At 33.6% G+C, this 20,592-nt stretch overlaps 2 protein-coding genes across 2 annotated transcripts; both read left to right on the forward strand.

Moving 5' to 3' along the window:
- The first annotated feature begins 5,161 nt into the window (after positions 1-5,161).
- Positions 5,162-11,205, forward strand: LOC8274686 (synaptotagmin-2). The gene is made up of 12 exons (XM_015719407.3): positions 5,162-5,539; positions 6,338-6,436; positions 6,549-6,599; positions 6,685-6,808; positions 7,969-8,087; positions 8,539-8,640; positions 8,923-8,997; positions 9,192-9,268; positions 9,349-9,595; positions 9,836-10,186; positions 10,353-10,484; positions 10,652-11,205. Exons 1-12 carry the CDS (start codon positions 5,429-5,431, stop codon positions 10,781-10,783), a joined length of 1,620 nt encoding a protein of 539 aa, XP_015574893.2. The 5' UTR covers positions 5,162-5,428; the 3' UTR covers positions 10,784-11,205.
- A 3,645-nt stretch (positions 11,206-14,850) lies between these two features.
- Positions 14,851-18,924, forward strand: LOC8274684 (receptor protein kinase CLAVATA1). The gene is given in 3 exon segments (XM_002510511.4): positions 14,851-17,678; positions 18,354-18,676; positions 18,678-18,924. Coding segments are annotated over 3 exon segments (2,940 nt in total). The 5' UTR covers positions 14,851-15,091; the 3' UTR covers positions 18,708-18,924.
- Positions 18,925-20,592: the final 1,668 nt, after the last annotated feature.

Consider the following 20,592-nt stretch of genomic DNA (forward strand, 5'->3'; position numbering starts at 1 on the left):
ATTAAACAATTAATTAAATTGTATCTATAAATTTAATTTTATAATCATAATAATAATAATTGTCATATACCACAGAGGCAGACGACTAGCATATATTAATTTCCAAGGCCTAAAATTTTTTTCATATGTGTGCTTAAATTTTGACACATAGAATTGTTACTTTAACATGTATACTATTTTTTGACATATAGAATTTAAACTTATATATAATTTTGTGACTATTTCTATTAATTTATTAATTAATAAGTTTCGTTCCTAATTAAATACTCATTTTAATTCCAAAAAATAATATATTACTAATAAATTAGTTTTCTAATTATATATTAATTATTCGAAAAGATAGTATATTAATTATATTTTAGTATTATATTAACTAACAAATTAATTTTTTAATTAGATAATGATTCTAATTTAAAAAATAATATCTCTAAATATTATATTCACTGATAAATTAATTTTTAACTATATAATAATTATAAATTTTAAATAAATAGAAATATCAATTATATTTGTAGTATTAATTTATATAATCTTACAGTTAATAAATAAGCATTTTAAAAATAACTTATTGACAATATTAATTTAAAGATAATATTAATAAATAAATATTTTATTAATATATAATAATATAAATAAAAATTTAAAAAAATTAAAGACATTTAAAAATAGTTTGTTTGTTATTATTTTAAAATTATTATAAATCAATATCGAATATTGAATGATTGGTTAAATTGGATTTATAAATTTATTTTATAATCAAAATAATAATAACGGTTGTACAACGCACGGATAGACGATTAGTTAAATATTAATTTACTATAAAAATCTCATATGTAGCAATTAATTTAGTATCATATAACACCAATATAATATATATTTTTAAAATATTAAATTTATTAAGTTTTAATTATATAACACCAGTAATATATATTTTTAAATTATTAAATTTATTAAATATTAGTTACATTCGTTGGACGACAAAATTATTAATAAGATAATAAAAATAATTTATTATTTTAATTGAAAAAAATTTACTATGAGACTTCTCACTTAAAATTTCTTCAAACAATATCTTTTTGTCAAAAAAAAATGCAAATATGTTTCTTATTAATTTCTCTTTGCATCTTGCCTTATGTTTTGAAATGTAGAAAAAGTGAAAAAAGATAGGAAAATTAGAGGAATCACTTTTTCATATTTCAAAAAGAGTACAGATATTTACTCATTTGTTTTTTCTTTAGCCAGGAGAGATAATATAAAAAGACAATTGATTATAAGATTATGATATTACTCTATTTATTAAATGAAAAATAATATAGTGAATTCATAATAGAATAATTTAATTTTCATATTTTAAATTTTCAAATAAATATTGTGTTTATATTGTTATTAAAATATGGATCATGCATAGAGAGAGAAAGGCTTAAGCCCGAAAAGGAAAGGAAAAGTAAATAGGCTGAAAGTTTTGAGTAATTATTAGACATATAAAATGAAATGATAGCCACGATTAAGAGCCTTGAGCGGGCTGATGCTGGTGCAAAACAGAGCCAACAATTATTTTATAAACTTCCATCTTAAACTAATTGTATGTGAACCCACTGCCTATTGATAATTCTGGTTGAAATAATTGACAATGACTGCTGATTTTATTTTTCAAAGGAGACATAGAGGGGTTTAAGTCTGAACCACCAAAGACTTTTTGTTTCTTAGTGTTTGGATTGCTAGCTAGGCTCAAAATTAATCTCCATTAATATAAATATATAGCTAATTCGTATCATAAATAACTATTCGCTCTTTTATTTTATTTATATTATATGTAAAATAAGTCCGTTATAACTAAGAAAAGAAACATCTTTTGCAAATTAATTTATACTCAGCCATGGAAGTTGGAACAATTTCTTGTGAGTTTGGTATTGAAGATCACACTTTAGCAGTTGGGTAAGAGAAGTTGTGGGGTTGAGGTTGGGAGTTGCAACTCGTGCACCGTCCATTTCATTAAAACCCATGTTCGTCCCTAAAGTAAGGTAAAAGAAGCTGCTGTTTTGTAGATATTTTCTTTTATTTATTTTAAAGGCAAGATTATACAATTATCAACACGTAATCAACGTTGGATTTATCCCCATTTTATAATTTATTTGGCGGTTTTTATTTATTCTTGTCGATTCGAGTTGATAAGATTGTTTGTAGCCATAATATGGGTATTACCTTCACGTGAGATCCTAAAAACAAAAACAAAAACAAAAAAAGAAAAGAGTCACATGAAGATGAAGTTCCTTAACAAGGCGAAAATGAGATTTGGGGATTGGATACCATTATTATGTTGGTCTAAAAGAAAAGGCAAGCATATACATGGATGGAAATTAAAACAAATTAAAGTAGAAAATCTTGTTGCTCATGCATCACATAAAGGTCCCATCTCAGTGCATCAATGATATAGGAAAGGGAGAGGTCGGTTTCTTTAAAAACAATGGTCAAATGATGAAAATAAATCTATTTTTTTAATACTTTTATATCAAATCCAGGTCGTCAAAATAAATTTCTATATATTTTATTAAAAAAATAAAAATTTATTTCAAAATTGTGACAATAGGACCAATGGGCCTTCGCACTTGCTTTTCTCGTCTCTCTATCTTGATAGAGCCCATGTGTCTACGGCTTCAGTCAATAGGACCAATGGGCCTGCATACTTGCTTACGGAGCGCTTAAAACCGACCAGTAAGAAGTAGAGAACAACATGAATAATAGTCCCGTTCATTTACAAATTAAAGATTGCATTCGTTGGTGAAATAGATGCAATTGACCATCTCAACTCGTGAGTCCTTTGGGTTAATAAATTAGAGAAGTTTCTACTTAGAAATGGAACTTGATCGCCCAAGTTATCTACATTAACCCATGCTATCCGGCACAAAGTCAAGCCGTTCATCCCCTGAGCCTACGAGTTATGACGTGAAAACGTAAAGCCGACAGACAAGTAGGACCTGCCCACAAGACTCTACCAAGTAATTAAGACTGCAGAAATATTATAAATCCGGCTTGGGGAAAGTTTGTAATATTCAGTTTTGATATCAGATTATGCACTAGTGGCTTCAATTTTTTTTGTAATTCTGAGATTGTCACCCAAAATGTAGAAATGTCGGTCATGGGAGACAGCTTCCTTGGAGAAATCATATAGCTTTCACTACATTCACACCAATCTTGGTATCCTCGAGTCCACAGGGCAAAATCTGTATCAACAACCCCTAGTAGCATATAGACAGCGGATTGTTTAGAAAGAGATCATTGAGACAAACAACTTATGATAATACTTGGCAGATCCAACAGCCTCATTTTCCTCCCATAATTATCTATCATATGGACAGCTTTTTTTCTCTAGTACGCTGGACTTGCTAGCTGCTTCCAGTTTCACCGGACATTGGAATCCACATGGTTGCCCGTCAGAGAAAACTTTTACAAGACCTGCAAGCTATTTTCGTGTCCCTCTACTTTCCTGAGTTGCTGTTGCATGCGCATTTCTCTCTACGCGAAGCCCCTAAACGGTTATAAGCTGCAAAATGATGGCTCACAGTGGCCTAGCTTGAGTCAGTATCCACCATTCCCTGATATGTTAAAAGAACAGTTGAGAGGGGAGTTGAAAAACTCAACAAAAACAGTCTTTCTTTTCCAGAAAACAACGATCCATATGGAAAAATTCAAATAAGAAAAATATATGAATTACCCATCAGTATTAGTGTTTATGATTTTTACGAATACTTCAGGTCTTTACTTCATTTCAAACAGTGACTATCGTGTAGTTGTGATTTTTACTAAATTGAGGCACCAATTATAAGACATCAAACACTTCTGTCATTATTTCAAGTTGGCAATTGCTTTCCAAGGCTTTGGAAGACAGCAATATTGTGTCTCAAATTTAAAGATATCTCCGTCGTTATCATTAACATACAGTCCAAATTTTATAACCAAAAGTTGCCGGCTATCTCAATCCTTACCAGTTATCATACACTAGTGAAGCCTGAAGATATTTTTCTAATTATAAGATAGATTATTGTAATTGTGCATAATTCCTTCTCTATTTTATTTTTTTGGGATAAATCGCAAGGTATAATATATTAGTTTCTAATTTAATTTTTTTTTAACATGTATGTTTAAATTTTAATAGATAAAATTTCTTTTTCTGATACGTGTATTTACTTTTGACACATAAAATTTAAATTTATATTTAATTTTATAGTTTTTTTATTAATTTATTGATTAATAAATTATATTTCTAATCAAACTTTCATTCTAATCCTAAGAAATAATATATTACTAATAAATTAATTTTTTAATTAGATAATGATTAATTATATTTTAATATTATATTTAACTAATAAATTAATTTTCTAATTAGATAATATGATTCAAATTATAAAAAATAATATTTTTAAATATTATATGCACTAATAAATTATTTTTAATTATACAATAATTTTTAATTTTAAAAAATAGTAATATTTATTATATTGATAGTATTAATTATATAATATTAAAGTTAATAAATAAATACCTTAAAAATAATTTTTATAATATTACATTAAAAGTTCTTTTAATAATTAAAGATAATTAAAAATAGTTAGTTTGCTATTATTTTTAATATTATTATAAATTAATATTAAATATTAAATAACTGATTAAATTGTATCTATAAAATTAATTTTATAATCGAAATAATAATAACAGTCGTACAACACACACGGATAAACGACTAATTTAAGCAAAACAAATCAGAGAACAATCACTAATTTCTGCATAATTATGATTATACTTTTATAAGCTGCGTTAAGAAGAAGAAAAGTGATGGAAACTGAAAAAGCAATTGAAAGACTCCAAAAGTTGAAAGGCCAGAAATTATATATAAAATAAAAGAAAGAATTCACATGGCATTTAGCAACACTAAAATATGTAATGATTTAATTAACAATTAAAAAAAATCCAAATAAAGCCGAAACGTAAAGGTGAATGATTTTGTTTTTCTTTTTCCTTAGGCCTCAACATCATCAGTGTATAGTGGCCCAACAACACCTGGCCTGGCCCCTCCATTTCTCTAAAATGGGGAAAATCACCAATCAGAAGAAACCAATTAGGATTAGATATCCAAATGGACGTTGCCGACAATGGAAAAGCATCACGCGCCTAAAAGAATTTTCAGTTTCAAGCCGTTGAGAAAACCCAATGGTTCGTTAAACGTAAAAAAGATTGGCCACAAGAATAAATGCTCCTTTATTACATTTACTTACCTGACTTATGATAAAGAGCAAGAAATCTTGGAATACAATAAGATTACAACTACAAGACAGCTTTTTTCTTGATTTTGAGTTACTTTTCTTTTTCTTTTCCCTTCAAGTACTACTGTGTCTGGGTTCTTAATTAAGTGGTGTTCTTGAAGAGATTGGAGATGGGCATTTTGAGTAGTATACTTGGTTTTTTTGGATTTGGAATAGGAACTTCAATTGGGATTACGATCGGGTACTATATGTTTATCTACTTTCAGCCGACTGATGTGAAGGTCAGTTGTCTCTTTTCATTTCTCCTTTTGTTCTCTTTAACATTAAGTCTTCTGATTAAGTCTTGCCTTTTAGATTTCCATGTTGGGACTATAATGAGCGTTTCTAAGTCTGTTATGTACTGGATGAGAATAAAGATAGTTTTTGGGCAAGACAAGAATCTGGATGTAGAAACACTAACAAAAAAAAAGTTGGAAAAATTTTAGTCTATTTCAAGCTCTTGTGGTTTTCTATAGCTTCAGAACACTTCATATTCTTGACTGTACTATGTTTTGGTCAATTATACTTCACTTCTATGGGGCCAATTTGAGTTTTACCTGTTCTATACGAGCTTGTCTGTGCGTTCCTGGTTCATTTTTCTCATTCTCCTAGCTAAAGATAGCTAATCTTATAATTTTCCATGCTTTAACTCGAAAGATGATAAGTCGTAGTGTGCTTCTTTTGCAATTGCCATATGAACTGGTTTTGGCATTTTCTGGATTTTTTATCAATAGGGCATGAATATAGTGTGGAGTAGGATTTGATTGGCCTAGGAGATTACAATACTTGAGAGTCTAAACAGATATATAGCAGCAATTTCCGTAGCATTCATATGGCAAGTGGACTTAATCATGCATAAGTTTGGGAAGACAGGAGTAAGAGTGGCTTCTTGATTTCTTTTAAATGTTTAGATCAGAATTATGGATTTTTCAATTCGTTTACACTTTATTATCGCAAGCTGAATGCTTTAATATATGCAGTGCAAACTGTTTTATCCTTAATGGTATCTTCTGATTTTTTCTGCTTGCTGAATTCTTCAGGATCCTGTAATTCGTCCTTTGGTAGAACAAGACTCAAAAACTTTGCAACGAATGCTTCCAGAATTACCCCTTTGGGTGAAAAATCCAGACTATGATCGGGTATGTAATTGTGATTGCATTTTTCCTTTTTGCTGCTGTACATGTTAAGTTCCGAATGCATTTTGCAGATAATATAAGGAGATTCTCATACAGTTGTTTTGTTCTGGTGAAGGTTGACTGGCTTAACAGATTCATTGCGACCATGTGGCCTTACTTGGATACTGTACGTAGTAGAATGCTGATTAAATCTTCTCCTTTTTCTGTTTCTGTTTGTTGACAAACCCATTTACCTTTATGTACATTTCTAGGCAATTTGCAAGACTGTAAAGACTATAGCAAAACCCATTATTGCTGAGCAAATTCCGAAATATAAAATTGACTCTGTTGAATTTCAAGAACTTACCTTGGGCTCCCTGCCGCCAACTTTTCAAGGTTAAGTTGCTATCTATCTCACTTATGGGCACATGCACATATATCCTTATGCACATTCTCTTCAAGAAAAAAAAAAACCTTGGTTTTGCGAATTATATGCAAAGAATAAAAAAAGATTATACAAGAAACTTGCAAAATTAACATAGTTGCAATAAACTTTCATAAGTTGCCTCGTCATGTTTAATCTTTCTCCTTCAGAATTGAAGGTATTTTCAAGCTTAAACTTATCTGTTCTGAAAAAGATCCTTGTGAAAAGTTTCAATATAACAGGCCTTCTGAAAGTTTTGTTTGCTAAATTGACCATTTTAGTTCGCCTGATTACTTCTCCTTTAATTTAAGCAATAGCCTCTTAATGTCGCCAGTTAGAAATTCTTGCTTATTGGATGCTAAAGATTGTTCAACTAGAATGCTAGTGAGAGTGTAAATGAATGGAGAGAAGCCATTGATCTTTGCTTCAATTTAGACTCTAGCCTCATATAAACTAAATATTACTGAGGTATGACTTAATGGAATAGTATAGTGTGAAGCACAACAAAACATCGGGATACTGTGCTCCTTGCATGATGATCTGGCCATCCCTGAACCAACTGAAGGCAGTTGTGATGGCTGTCCTGTGAGGTTATATGAAACTCGTTTCTGCATTTTTCAAGCACATGTTGTAAGCTTTTATACTCGAGAAAACATGCTGGCATGAGGGAAAAGAAAAGAGGCATAAAATATGATCTTGGTTTTATAGAGCTTTTGGAATTGCCCTTGAGAACACCTCGAGGAAACTTTGCTTGAATATCTTTCCCCTTAACCATTATCAGAACCTCTGTCGTTCTAAGATCAAAAAATTGATTAGTGAGGGAAGCAGATGGTCAAGACTAATATATCTTCAGCCACATAATATGGGGTCATGTCATTGTCCATCACATACAAGATGACTGCTCAGGAAAATGAAGAACTGGCTGTATGCAGTTATTAGATGGCCTTCTTTCCCATGAATTTGTGTGCAATGCATTATCTCATTAAGGACCATTTTGTTGCTTTAGTTGCCTTTATATATTACAAGGCTATCTGTGGTAACATGAATCTGGTCATATTGCGGCTTCCTTAAAGTTTTATTTATGGTGAACCTTTAGAAGAGTTATCATTATAGATTTGATTATTATTTTCAGGAATAAAAGTTTATATCACTGATGAGAAAGAGCTGATCATCGAGCCATCATTGAAATGGGCTGGAAATCCAAACATTATCATTGCAGCTAAAGCATTTGGTTTGAGAGCTACAGTTCAGGTATTTGATTTGGTAACTGTTAATTAGAAAGATGATGCTACTTTTCAGAATAACTTCTTGGTTTTCCCTGGCTATGTGCTTGCATGGATAAATTCTTAGATAGACTTTGCCTATTACATCATCTGTAAATTAAATTAATTGCATGATGACATGTGTCTTTATTTATTAATTGTTGCATTTTCATTGGTTGGATTTTAACAATGAGTTGTTAATGGTAATAAATAATCGAACTAATAAAAATGCAACAATTAAAAAATGAAACCATGTCATCTAGACTGGGTTTACCTAAGAATTTCTCACTTGCATGAAAAGAAATAGGTTGACTTTCACAAAATCTCTCTCTAACAGGCACAGGTGCACATGCATGAACAAGCATTTTATGAGAGAAAAGTGTGAGAAAATCTGGTTTGTGTTTCGAATTATCAGTACTGACTTCTTCAAATCATTTCAGGTGGTGGATTTGCAAGTGTTTGCTGCTCCACGCATCACTCTAAAGCCTTTAGTTCCTACCTTTCCATGTTTCGCCAGTATATTTGTCTCTCTAATGGAGAAGGTATGCGCTAATGCGTCAAAACTTATTTATTGCTGTGCAGAAGATATTTAGGTCGCTAAGATTGTGGTATGCTTCAGTTTCATACATGCATGTTGGGAGCTCGTACTTATAGTTTGGTGCTAATGCTGTAGAACCCTTCCCATAAGATTTCTATTAGCAGCTTAATGATATTAACAAAAAAATATTGCATGTTTTAGGACATCAACTTGAGGCATCCACAGAATTACTGTAGTGCAGAATAACATCTAATCTCTCTCTCTCTCTCTCTCTATAATTCTCCAGCCCCATGTTGACTTTGGACTGAAACTGCTCGGAGCAGATGTCATGTCCATTCCTGGTCTATACCGATTTGTCCAGGTGATCATAATTTCAACCTTTCATTGTTTGCTATTAATATTTCCATACAGCAGAAGGGGAATACCGCATTTTTAGTATACCCTTTGTTTGTCCATTACTTTCTGCACTCTGGAGCTTCATTTTGAAAAAAGGATACTGCTTTATCAACAAAACAAATGAGGTTCTTATTAGTTTCTTCAATTTTCTCCCTCCAGGAGCTTATTAAAGATCAAGTTGCAAATATGTATTTGTGGCCGAAAGCCCTACAAGTACCAATCCTGGATCCTGCTAAGTAATTGTCTCTCCTTGCCTTAAAGTTATGATGTCAATCCTTTCATGGGGTCTGATAGGTTTTTTTCTAAAAATTGACAGAGCTGCAAAGCGACCTGTTGGTATTCTGTCTGTGAAGGTTGTGAGGGCAATGAAGCTTAAAAAGAAAGATTTTCTTGGGGCATCAGATCCTTACGTGAAATTAAAGCTCACTGAAGATAAGCTACCTTCAAAGAAAACAGCTATTAAGCACAAAAACTTGAACCCTGAATGGAATGAGGAATTTAACATTGTTGTTAAAGATCCAGAAACTCAAGCCTTAGAGGTTATTGTTTATGACTGGGAACAGGTATGTTTTTTTGAACTTCTTGTTTGATTTTCCACAATGTTCTCAGTTCATTACTGGCCTATGCTGATGCAATTATATTCATTTTTAACTAAAATATGGAGTGTAAGTGGGTGATTGCATTACAAAATAAATGCCGAACCATGCAGTCTCCATATGGGCAGTTTTCCCTCGGATAAAATATTGCTTTTCTTATTGTCCCCAGTATCTTGATTCTAAAGCCATAGATTTTGTTTAATGTAGGTTGGCAAACATGAAAAGATGGGTATGAATGTTGTTCCATTGAAAGAGCTTACACCTGATGAGCCAAAAGTTATGACACTTGATCTGCTAAAAAACATGGATCCAAATGATGCTCAAAATGAAAAATCTCGTGGGCAGCTTGTTTTGGAACTGATATACAAACCTTTCAAGGAGGATGAGATGCCAAATGATGTTGCAGATTCAAATGATGTAGGAAAGGCTCCAGAAGGTACACCTGCTGGTGGCGGTTTACTTGTGGTTATTGTACATGAAGCTCAAGACATTGAAGGAAAGCACCACACAAATCCTTACGTGCGATTGCTCTTCAGAGGGGAGGAGAAACGAACTAAGGTATGTAATAAGTGAATAACCCATGTAAGAATGCAGCAAGATGCAATATTTACATTTGATTGTGCAGACTCCGGTTCTATATTTGTAGCTGTTTCTTTGAGCTTGTAAGTTGCTACAACCTCCAATTATGGGGGGAAAATTGATGATTATTTGGGCATTGATGCAGCTGGTGAAGAAAAATAGAGATCCAAGGTGGGAAGAGGAGTTTCAATTCACGCTAGAGGAACCGCCTACAAATGATAGAATCTATGTGGAAGTTCTCAGTGCCTCCTCAAGGATGGGTATACTTCATCCCAAGGTATATATACACATTGCTTTCATAGTGAAATTGCCTTAAGACAGCCAGCTCCAGCAAGTGAACCTGCATGAAATTTAGAAATTAAGTCTTAAACCTCAGTTTCTTGTATATCTGCATTAAAGCTCACTCAAATTTTGTGTTTCTGCAATAACTATATTCCCAATCAGGAAAACTTGGGATATGTAACCATAAACCTAGCTGATGTCGTCAACAACAAGAGAACCAATGAGAAATACCATCTTATCGACTCAAGGAACGGTCGGATTCAAATTGAGCTGCAATGGAGAACTTCTTCTTAAGATTCGTACCATTATTGGCAGGGTGTCCAAGTGGAGTGTGCTTTTGTGTTGATAGTATTTGGAGAACTTCAGTGAGCTTTCTAATAATAAACCCTGCTGATAGAACTTGTAATTTTTAAGCTTGATGATTCTCTGAAATTCAGTAGCATTTTCTAGTCTTGCAATTTTTCTGCCTTATTATCAACTGATCCTGTTGATGTGAATAGGAGAAAATCCATCCGACTGTGTAGTGTGCAGCCCATTCTTAGATTTTAATTGAAAGTTGCTACAGCCTTGTATGCATCATATCCTTTAGGTGCAACTGTACAGTTGACATGTGTTGTTGATTAATTGTCAAGAAGCACCGCACTTGGTCATCTTCTGTATAAACGGTAGAGAAGCTCAGCCGCTTGATTGATAAAACAGTTTTCCCTTCCTCTCTATTTGCATCTCTTTATTGTGGACTTCTTTTATTTTTCTTTTTTGCTAATTCAATTTTATAATATTCGTTTCTATTTTAATCTTCCAACACATATTCAAAAGTCCCGTTTATTTTTCTGAAGTCGCATCAGAATTTATTTAAAAGTAATTAATTTTTAAATAAGTTTTTAAGTTAATTATAGCATTACTGACTCAGCAAGTACTCTAACAACTCACCGTTTTGATACTCCCTTTCTCTTTATTTATATTGTCCTTTGGCTAAACTTGGCAAAATTGTTTTGCTACCAAAACGACGATGTTTTACCCATTCTTTTTCGAACACCAAAACAGGAGCTTCGATCCTCTCAAATACAACTGTCTCTGGGTGTCTCAATTCAAGTCCTTGCAATACTTTTATTAGGGACGATGCTTATTACGTCTTGTATGAGTGTAGATTTTGGATGACGGCCTAGTGCTTGTTTTCCTTTTGTTGTCAAATTTTGAACATGTTTGGTGATTGTGATGAATTGGAGCTTGGGTTTGCAATCAAAGTGCCGAATGGAGCTATGTTGGTTCTCGACCTTACCATCTCCATCGTTCCTCAGCTTTCTCTATGTTTTCGTGGCTGTTTCAAATTTGCAGGATTTGAGAAATTGTAACGGGCTTGTAGGTGATGATTTGGAATCTATAGTAGTGGAGAATTTGATTATTAAGTATTGTTTAGGTATCAAATTGCAACATTTGGAATTGTTTGCCGAGTTAGTAAAGTTATGGCGGACTTAACTTCTTTAATTATTTATTTAAATAATTCTGATGCCATCTTAATAAAAAATTTCGGATTTTTTTAACAAATTCTATCAGAATATTAAAATAAAAATAAAATATTATAGTTTCGAAATAAATTTTGAAAATATAATTGAATTAGTTAAAATCAAAAAGAAAATTGAAAGTCATAATGAAATAGTAATTAAGTTTTCTTTTTATTAAAAGAATTATTGATGTTCAAATCTTTTTTGAAAAAGAAAAAAAGAAGAAGAAAAAGAAAATAACAGCAGAGTCCTAACCTAAAATGGAAGATTAAGTTAGCGCTAAGATTCAAATTTTTATCCACAAACAGCAAGATGCCATGAGAAGGCCATTTACATGTTCAAAGTCCAGTACACACAGCATTGAAGGGATCAAAGCAGAGCTGAGGTTCAGAATTGATTCGTGAGGCCAGGGAAGGGCTCAGATATGAGATAAAAAGGATCATAGATGGGACATGTTGCTCACTGATACACACTATTTGATTGAACACTGATGAGAAATTATCATTATTAATCATCATTGACGGGTTGAACATTTTCGAAATTTGTACATTGAAACCTGGGCTTCTCTCATCTATCAATCCTCCCACTTCCCTCCTGTCCCAGCACAGAAAGGCTATTGCCTTTTACTATATCAAGTAAAAGTGCCCATCATTCCTGATTTTTGATTGTCTTTCTCAATATATAGCTTCTCTAGCACCACCGCCATCCTATCATCCCATCTCTTCTTCTTTCAAAGATTCTTGATAGCCATTCATTCATATTGCCCGAAATTCTCTTCTTCAAGAAAAATAAAGTTATTTTTCTTTTAAAAGGAAATTATTTTCACTCTTATTTTTCCTCAAATCCAAATAAAGGCTAGAATCAAAGCATTCAGCAACTACCATTTACTAGGCATCAACTTCACATTTCAGGTTGGTAATGGCCTCAAGTATCATTCTAAACCAAAATTAAAAGAAGAAAAAAAAAAAAACATAAATCCTCCTGTGAGTTAGCTTTTCATGTAATTGTAATGTCTTGAATTAATTATAATTTTACCCTTATAGTGCTTGAGAGTATATTGTTAAACTTCCGGTTATGGTTTTAAATTTAATAAATTTTAATATAATTTATAAAAAAATAAATTGCTTTTTATCTTTTTGAGTTTTGTCAAATCTTAAAATGGAGATTCATTACTTTTAGCAATGAATGAAAGCAACTAAAATTTAAAGGAACGCAATATCAAGCCTTAATTTATAGAAATTGCAATTATGAAAAAAAAGGAATTATTGTTGGAAAAGGAATGCGCATTCCTAATAAGAATAATCATATCTTCTGTTCTGTTTTTTCTTTTTCTTTTCTTAAACGAGCCTTTGACCTAATGGGGTTATCAACATTTTTGTTGTGGTATGAAAGATACTCAAGAAGAAAAAACAGAATAAAAAAATAAAGAGAATGCTGGTTTTCATTGATCAAATTAAAACCCAAACCAAAGCGATTCTACAGAATGTCAATGGACTAAAAGCAAAGCAGCATTGAACCAATCTAGACCACCCTTCTCTCTAGGCTTTGTCGCATTAAGCACTATAAATGGCAGTCGTAAATTTCAAGTACTCCTCAAGCACAGTAGTGTAGATGTAGAAGAACTCCAAAAAAAAAAACAAAAAACAAAAAGAACCGAATAGGTTTATTTGCTCTGAAAAGCTGTTGTCTTTATTCTCTAACAATCAATCACTCCACTCCACTAAACACTTTTAGATTCTTGCAAATCAAAATTGTCCACTAACATACTCTTTAACACAAGAATAAGAATCAGTTCTCCTACCAAGTGCATTAGAATCAATGCCTGTCTTCTTGGCCACAACTTATAGGGGCTCTCAAATTTTATAGTACTAATCTACCTGAGAACAATTTTATGTCCAACTTTAAGCATAAAGATACTTCTAGAAAGCTACTTTATTTACTTTTGACAAAATAAAATAATAAATTAAATTATATTCGGGGCATGAAAATGCAATTTAAGTTTACATGAAAGTCGCAGATTTTTGGATAAAAATTTTCAGATTGGGAACCAATTAGAAGTGATGATTCAGAAATTGGTCTGACCGTGCAGCACCGGATCACGAGAATCGTTGAGAAAGTGAATAAATCTTTTTGTTATTTTTCTTTTTGTGCAGAGAAGTAACCCTTAACTGTATAAGCTGAGCCATTTGACTAAGGGTCCACCACCTACTGAGAAATCAAAATTGGTGTTAAGGGTAAGAAGAAGAAAAAGAACAAAAAGAGTGGACTTTTTAGTGCACAGCCAAAATGGAGTCAGAAAGGAAAGTGTCTGTTTGGGAAAAGACACAGACAGCCTTTGCTCTCTGTGGGCCCACCTACTATATCCTTCCAGAGCCCAAATTGAAGACACAGATCCACATTGATATTTACTGATTTTTCTTCTTTTTCTTCTTTTTTAAATTTAAAAAGAAATAGGAGCCAGAGGCGAAAGGCCAGCACCGGATTGTTCTAAAAATCTGGCACTTGAACGATGTCGTTTAATAGCAGTCATAGTCATTTTGTTTTTGTAATTAAGGTGACCGCGTCATTAAAATTAAAAATTACAACTGTTTCGGATCAGACGACACAACGCATTAAACACTATCATGCGCCTGTCTTTCAATCGGCCGCATCACGCCGTCAGCTCGTCAACCATCACACCAAACCGAGGCCTCCCTCTAGCTTGACCGTACACATAACTCCGTTAAACACATAATGTTAGCTTCTTACACTAAAATCCACCAATGAAAGCCAAGTTACTGCTACTGAAATCCATAACGTACAGAGAATGGGACCCACAGCCATGCCAAACTGCAGGTGCAGGAGAAGCGGGTAAGGTCCAGCACACACAAAACCTCATGCAGCAAACCCCCACTCCACTCTTGTTCTCTCTCTCTGTATTCCCTGTTCTTTTGTTTATTCGTCCAAGTTTGATACTGCGAGTCTTCGATTCGTGTTCCAAGGCACTCCTTAATATAGCCTGCACCTCTCCCCTATTTGATTGAACAGCAAACCACAGAAAAATAACTCCACCCTTCCACTGCTTCACCTTTTACCACCATAATCTCCTCTCTGAACAAACATGCAAAATATAATGAAAATGAGTAGTCTTCTTCTTCTGCTGCTGCTGCTGCTAGCAGCCACTTGTTGCTCTGGCTACAGCGACGCTGAACTACTGTTAAAGCTAAAATCCTCCATGATCGCACGAAATGGCTCTGGTCTCCAGGACTGGGAACCCTCACCATCTCCCTCTGCTCACTGTTCTTTCTCTGGAGTTACATGCGACAAGGACTCACGGGTGGTGTCTCTAAACTTGACTTCACGTCACGGTTTTTTCGGTTTCATTCCTCCAGAAATTGGTCTCTTGAACAAGCTCGTAAATCTCTCAATCGCTTCACTTAATCTCACAGGGAGACTTCCTTTGGAATTGGCTCAACTGACGTCTCTGAGGATTTTCAACATCTCTAATAATGCCTTTATAGGTAATTTCCCTGGAGAAATCACTCTCGGCATGACTCAGCTTCAGATTCTTGATATTTATAACAACAACTTCTCTGGTTTACTCCCGTTGGAGCTCATAAAATTAAAGAATCTCAAGCATCTTCATCTCGGCGGCAACTACTTTTCCGGTACGATACCAGAGTCATACTCGGCGATAGAAAGCTTGGAGTATTTAGGGTTAAACGGTAACTCACTTTCGGGTAAGGTCCCTGCTAGCTTGGCTAAGTTGAAAAATCTTAGAAAATTGTACCTTGGATACTTTAACTCGTGGGAAGGAGGTATTCCACCGGAATTCGGATCGTTGAGTTCGCTTGAGATTCTCGACATGGCGCAGAGTAATCTTAGCGGCGAGATTCCTCCGAGCTTGGGCCAGTTAAAAAATCTGAATTCTTTGTTTCTTCAAATGAACCGTCTATCAGGTCACATTCCTCCAGAATTATCTGATTTAATTAGTTTGCAATCTCTTGATCTTTCTATCAACTCCCTCAAGGGAGAGATACCGGCAAGCTTTTCCAAGTTGAAGAACATCACGCTTATCCATCTCTTTCAGAACAACCTGGGCGGTGAAATCCCCGAGTTTATCGGTGATTTTCCAAATCTGGAAGTGCTTCATGTTTGGGAAAACAACTTCACTCTTGAGTTGCCAAAAAATCTTGGGTCGAGTGGGAAGTTGAAAATGCTTGACGTGTCTTACAATCATCTCACTGGCTTGATTCCGAAGGATTTATGCAAGGGAGGAAGATTGAAGGAGTTAGTACTGATGAAAAACTTTTTCCTTGGGCCTCTTCCCGATGAGCTTGGCCAGTGCAAGTCATTATACAAAATTCGAGTGGCCAATAACATGCTTTCTGGAACTATTCCTTCTGGAATCTTCAATTTGCCATCGATGGCAATACTTGAGTTGAATGATAACTACTTCTCGGGTGAACTTCCGTCGGAGATGTCAGGAATTGCACTAGGATTGCTGAAGATCTCTAACAATCTTATCAGTGGAAGCATTCCGGAGACACTTGGGAATTTGAGGAATTTACAAATTATAAAACTAGAGATCAACAGATTATCTGGTGAAATTCCAAATGAGATTTTCAATCTTAAGTATCTTACAGCAATCAACTTCAGTGCCAACAACCTCAGCGGTGACATTCCTCCTTCAATTTCGCATTGCACTTCTCTAACATCAGTTGACTTCAGTAGAAACAACCTCCACGGTCAGATTCCAGTAGAGATTGCAAATTTAAAAGATTTAAGCATTCTCAATGTTTCACAGAATCATCTAACTGGTCAGATACCAGGTGATATTCGGATCATGACAAGCCTTACAACTCTCGACCTCTCCTACAACAATCTATTAGGCAGAGTTCCTACAGGAGGTCAGTTTCTAGTGTTCAAGGACAGCTCGTTCATTGGAAACCCCAATCTCTGTGCACCACATCAAGTCTCTTGCCCGTCACTTCATGGTTCAGGTCATGGCCACACGGCGTCGTTCGGCACTCCGAAGTTAATAATTACAGTCATTGCCCTGGTTACTGCGCTAATGCTAATAGTTGTAACAGCTTACCGATTGAGAAAGAAGAGGCTCGAGAAATCAAGGGCTTGGAAATTAACTGCATTCCAGCGGCTGGATTTCAAAGCTGAAGATGTGCTTGAATGCTTGAAAGAGGAGAACATTATAGGCAAAGGCGGTGCGGGAATTGTGTATCGCGGGTCCATGCCAGATGGTGCTGACGTAGCAATTAAACGACTGGTGGGTCGAGGTAGTGGAAGGAATGATCACGGTTTCTCCGCTGAGATTCAAACTCTCGGACGAATTAGGCACCGAAATATAGTGAGGCTGTTAGGGTATGTATCGAATAGGGATACAAACTTGTTATTGTATGAGTACATGCCTAATGGAAGCTTAGGTGAGTTGTTGCATGGGTCAAAAGGTGGGCATTTGAAATGGGAGTCTAGGTACAGGATTGCTGTCGAGGCTGCAAAAGGACTGTGTTATCTTCACCATGACTGCTCTCCTCTGATAATACACAGAGATGTCAAGTCCAACAACATATTGCTTGATTCAGACTTCGAGGCTCATGTGGCTGATTTTGGACTGGCTAAGTTCTTGCAAGACGCCGGTGAATCGGAATGCATGTCATCTGTTGCTGGTTCATATGGTTACATCGCGCCAGGTTCGTGATTTTCAACTTGTTCACTAATAGTATTATCATTATCTGGTTTTATCATTTTCATTGGTTTGCTGCAAAATCTTGTGAGCACACTTGACCGACCCCGTTTTATCTTTCATATTCACTTCATCTTTGACACTTTTATGCTACATTTGAAGCATTGCGTCCTTTTCTGACTTGTACTGCGAATTGACTCTCTTGAATGTTGTTTGAAAGGAGAAAATGAAAAGGACAATTATGTTTTTCAGAAGAAATTATTTCTTTCTATATGTATATATATTCTGCCTTTATTAGTTTTCATTCATGAATGCATTCAATGTCAAACGATATTCTCAGTATTTAACAAGTCAAAATATGGTCCAAAATTATTCAAGTATCAGAATTTTCCGTACTATTTAAATATTATCGATTCAGTTATAAATATTGGTATATGTGTTCCTTTAAAGAAAGAAAAAAGTGGCTTTTGGTATTCATTCAACATGGACAATGATATTAAACAGTTTCACAAGAGATTTATGAACCGAAATTTAAATGTTTAGGCTATTATGGCCCAAGGCCTTAGCTTCAAACTCGAGAAGAAAGCCTATATATGCTTTACTTATGGCCCAAGGCTTTCGCTTCAATCTTGAAAAAAAAGAAAGCATAATTGCATTCTCTAATCGGTGCATTGTGCAACAGAATACGCTTACACCCTAAAAGTGGACGAGAAGAGCGATGTTTACAGCTTCGGCGTTGTGCTACTGGAACTAATAGCAGGCAAAAAGCCAGTTGGGGAGTTTGGAGAAGGAGTAGATATAGTGAGGTGGGTGAGGAAGACAGCATCAGAACTGTCACAGCCTTCGGATGCTGCTTCAGTCTTGGCAGTTGTGGACCATAGGCTTACTGGGTATCCATTGGCTGGTGTGATTCACCTGTTTAAGATAGCCATGATGTGTGTTGAAGACGAAAGCGGTGCTAGGCCAACCATGAGGGAAGTTGTTCACATGCTCACTAATCCTCCGCCCATCTGCCCCAAGCCTGCTCTCCCTTTAGTGTGTACCGGAGTCTAACACGAATGCTTTTGAAGAATAAGACGCATAACAAAGTGTAATAAAAAGCTGCGCGAGAAACCAAAAAAACTCAAAAAGAAAAAAGGTATGAAACGTGTGTAAGGTTGTTAATCTTGTTTCCTTTGCTATGTAAAAAGATATGCAATTGTCTGTGTCTTTGTAAACTTGTACTCTTATCAAAGAAGTGGTTGTTGTGACAACTGTGCCCTCTCTCTACCACTATCAGCAGCAGATGTTGTGCTTTTGTATAAAACAACCAAAACCAAGTCCAGTACACAGAACTTTAAATAAACAATCAAATTGAAGACAACGATTTGAAGTTTCAACTCTATTGCTTCAAAGTCAGATCAAACCAAAGCCAGGATAATGATTTTCGTTTTCTTTTTCTTTTTCTTTTTGTTTGAACAATTAAGAAATTCATTGCATGAATATAGAAAGATAAAAAAAGGGCTATAAGCTCTAAATATTTTGGACCCGACTCGAATGCAAAAATAAATACTAATTATTAAAGAGAAACCATGACACAATAAGATTAAACAGTATATAATTAGTAACTGATTGAATTAATCTGACCTGGCAACTGCATGTTGGCTTTGAAGAATTAAATAGTGAAATCCAGACTTTAACATAAGCTGACAGAAAAAGAAGGATAAACTGTGCAAAGAGAGATGAAGGATGCCCGGGGCCAATAAAAGAAGCCAGTGACAACAACAGAGAATGTTTTAGTTTTAAGAGTTATAAAAATAATGGATAATTACATATTTAGTGTTTGAGCTACATAAGAAGTTTAATTTTTAAATGGTCTAATGACACCAAAAATCTAAATTTTTATCTATTTTTTTAATTTTTATTTTAAATAGCCAATTTATCTAGTTGATTTCAATTATAATCAAATTAAATATATCAGTTAAAATAGAGTGAGGTGTCATTATCAACAATTAGCATATCACTGTCATATATATTTACATATCATACACGAGTTACTAAGCTCAGGTCATAGATAAATAGAAAAGTGAATAAGTGAATGACAAATTAAAATCATGAATAAAAAAAATATATATAAATGGTGAAGTCATTTCTTTTCTCACTTTCGTCCTTCTTTTTAGTACTGTTTTTTAAAAGACAAACGATATTGGTAGAGTAAAAAGATATTAATATCTATAAGTAAGAGAGTAGCATCCAATTTTGACCGATATTTTAATTTGACTATAATTACAATTAATTAGCTAAATCGGCTATTTAAATAAAAAAATTAAAAATTAGCTAAATTTATAAAAAAAAGATAAATTTTTAAATTTATAATATCATTAGGCCTTTTTAAAATTAATAATTGAACATGATAATTTATAAAGAATAATAAAGTAGTACTTTTTAGAGGAAAACTGCATCAAAAACTAAGTTGCATTCCTTAGTAATATAGCCTTAAGATAAATATTATCCTATATATAATCTTGGAATCTCTTTCCCTTAAATCTCTTTTTCTAATGTCTATTTCTCTTATCTTTCATTTTGCTCTCAGAAAAAGACTATAAAGATGATAGTAATCTTTGCTTGTGTCATAAGCATTGTATAAAAAGAATGCCATGGACTAATAGAAATCAGTAATCTAATCCTTAATTTTTAATTTACTAATTCTAATTTTAATTCACCAATTTATGAATTCTAATATTTATTACACTATAAAATCTAATGACTTAATAAAAACATGCTTATATATGATGGATAAGTTTATTATTTCATTATTTTAGCAACACATCTTTACTATATATTTTTTATTTTATATCTCATTTAACATAAAAAAAAAAATCAATGTCGATGTTTATAACATGTGACTTACTAAAAATATTATTTTGTTATTTTTTTTTACA

Source organism: Ricinus communis, chromosome 2 (genome assembly GCF_019578655.1).
Source record: "Ricinus communis isolate WT05 ecotype wild-type chromosome 2, ASM1957865v1, whole genome shotgun sequence".
Classification (NCBI taxonomy): Eukaryota; Viridiplantae; Streptophyta; class Magnoliopsida; order Malpighiales; family Euphorbiaceae; genus Ricinus; species Ricinus communis.

Bases quoted from the DNA above. Each gene is read 5' to 3' on its own strand.
- LOC8274686 (XM_015719407.3), top strand. From the start codon at position 5,429: ATGGGCATTTTGAGTAGTATACTTGGTTTTTTTGGATTTGGAATAGGA. The intron at 8,641-8,922 runs GTATGCGCTAAT...ATAATTCTCCAG, and splicing joins TTGTCTCTCTAATGGAGAAG to CCCCATGTTGACTTTGGACT. The intron at 9,269-9,348 runs GTAATTGTCTCT...AAAAATTGACAG, and splicing joins CCAATCCTGGATCCTGCTAA to AGCTGCAAAGCGACCTGTTG.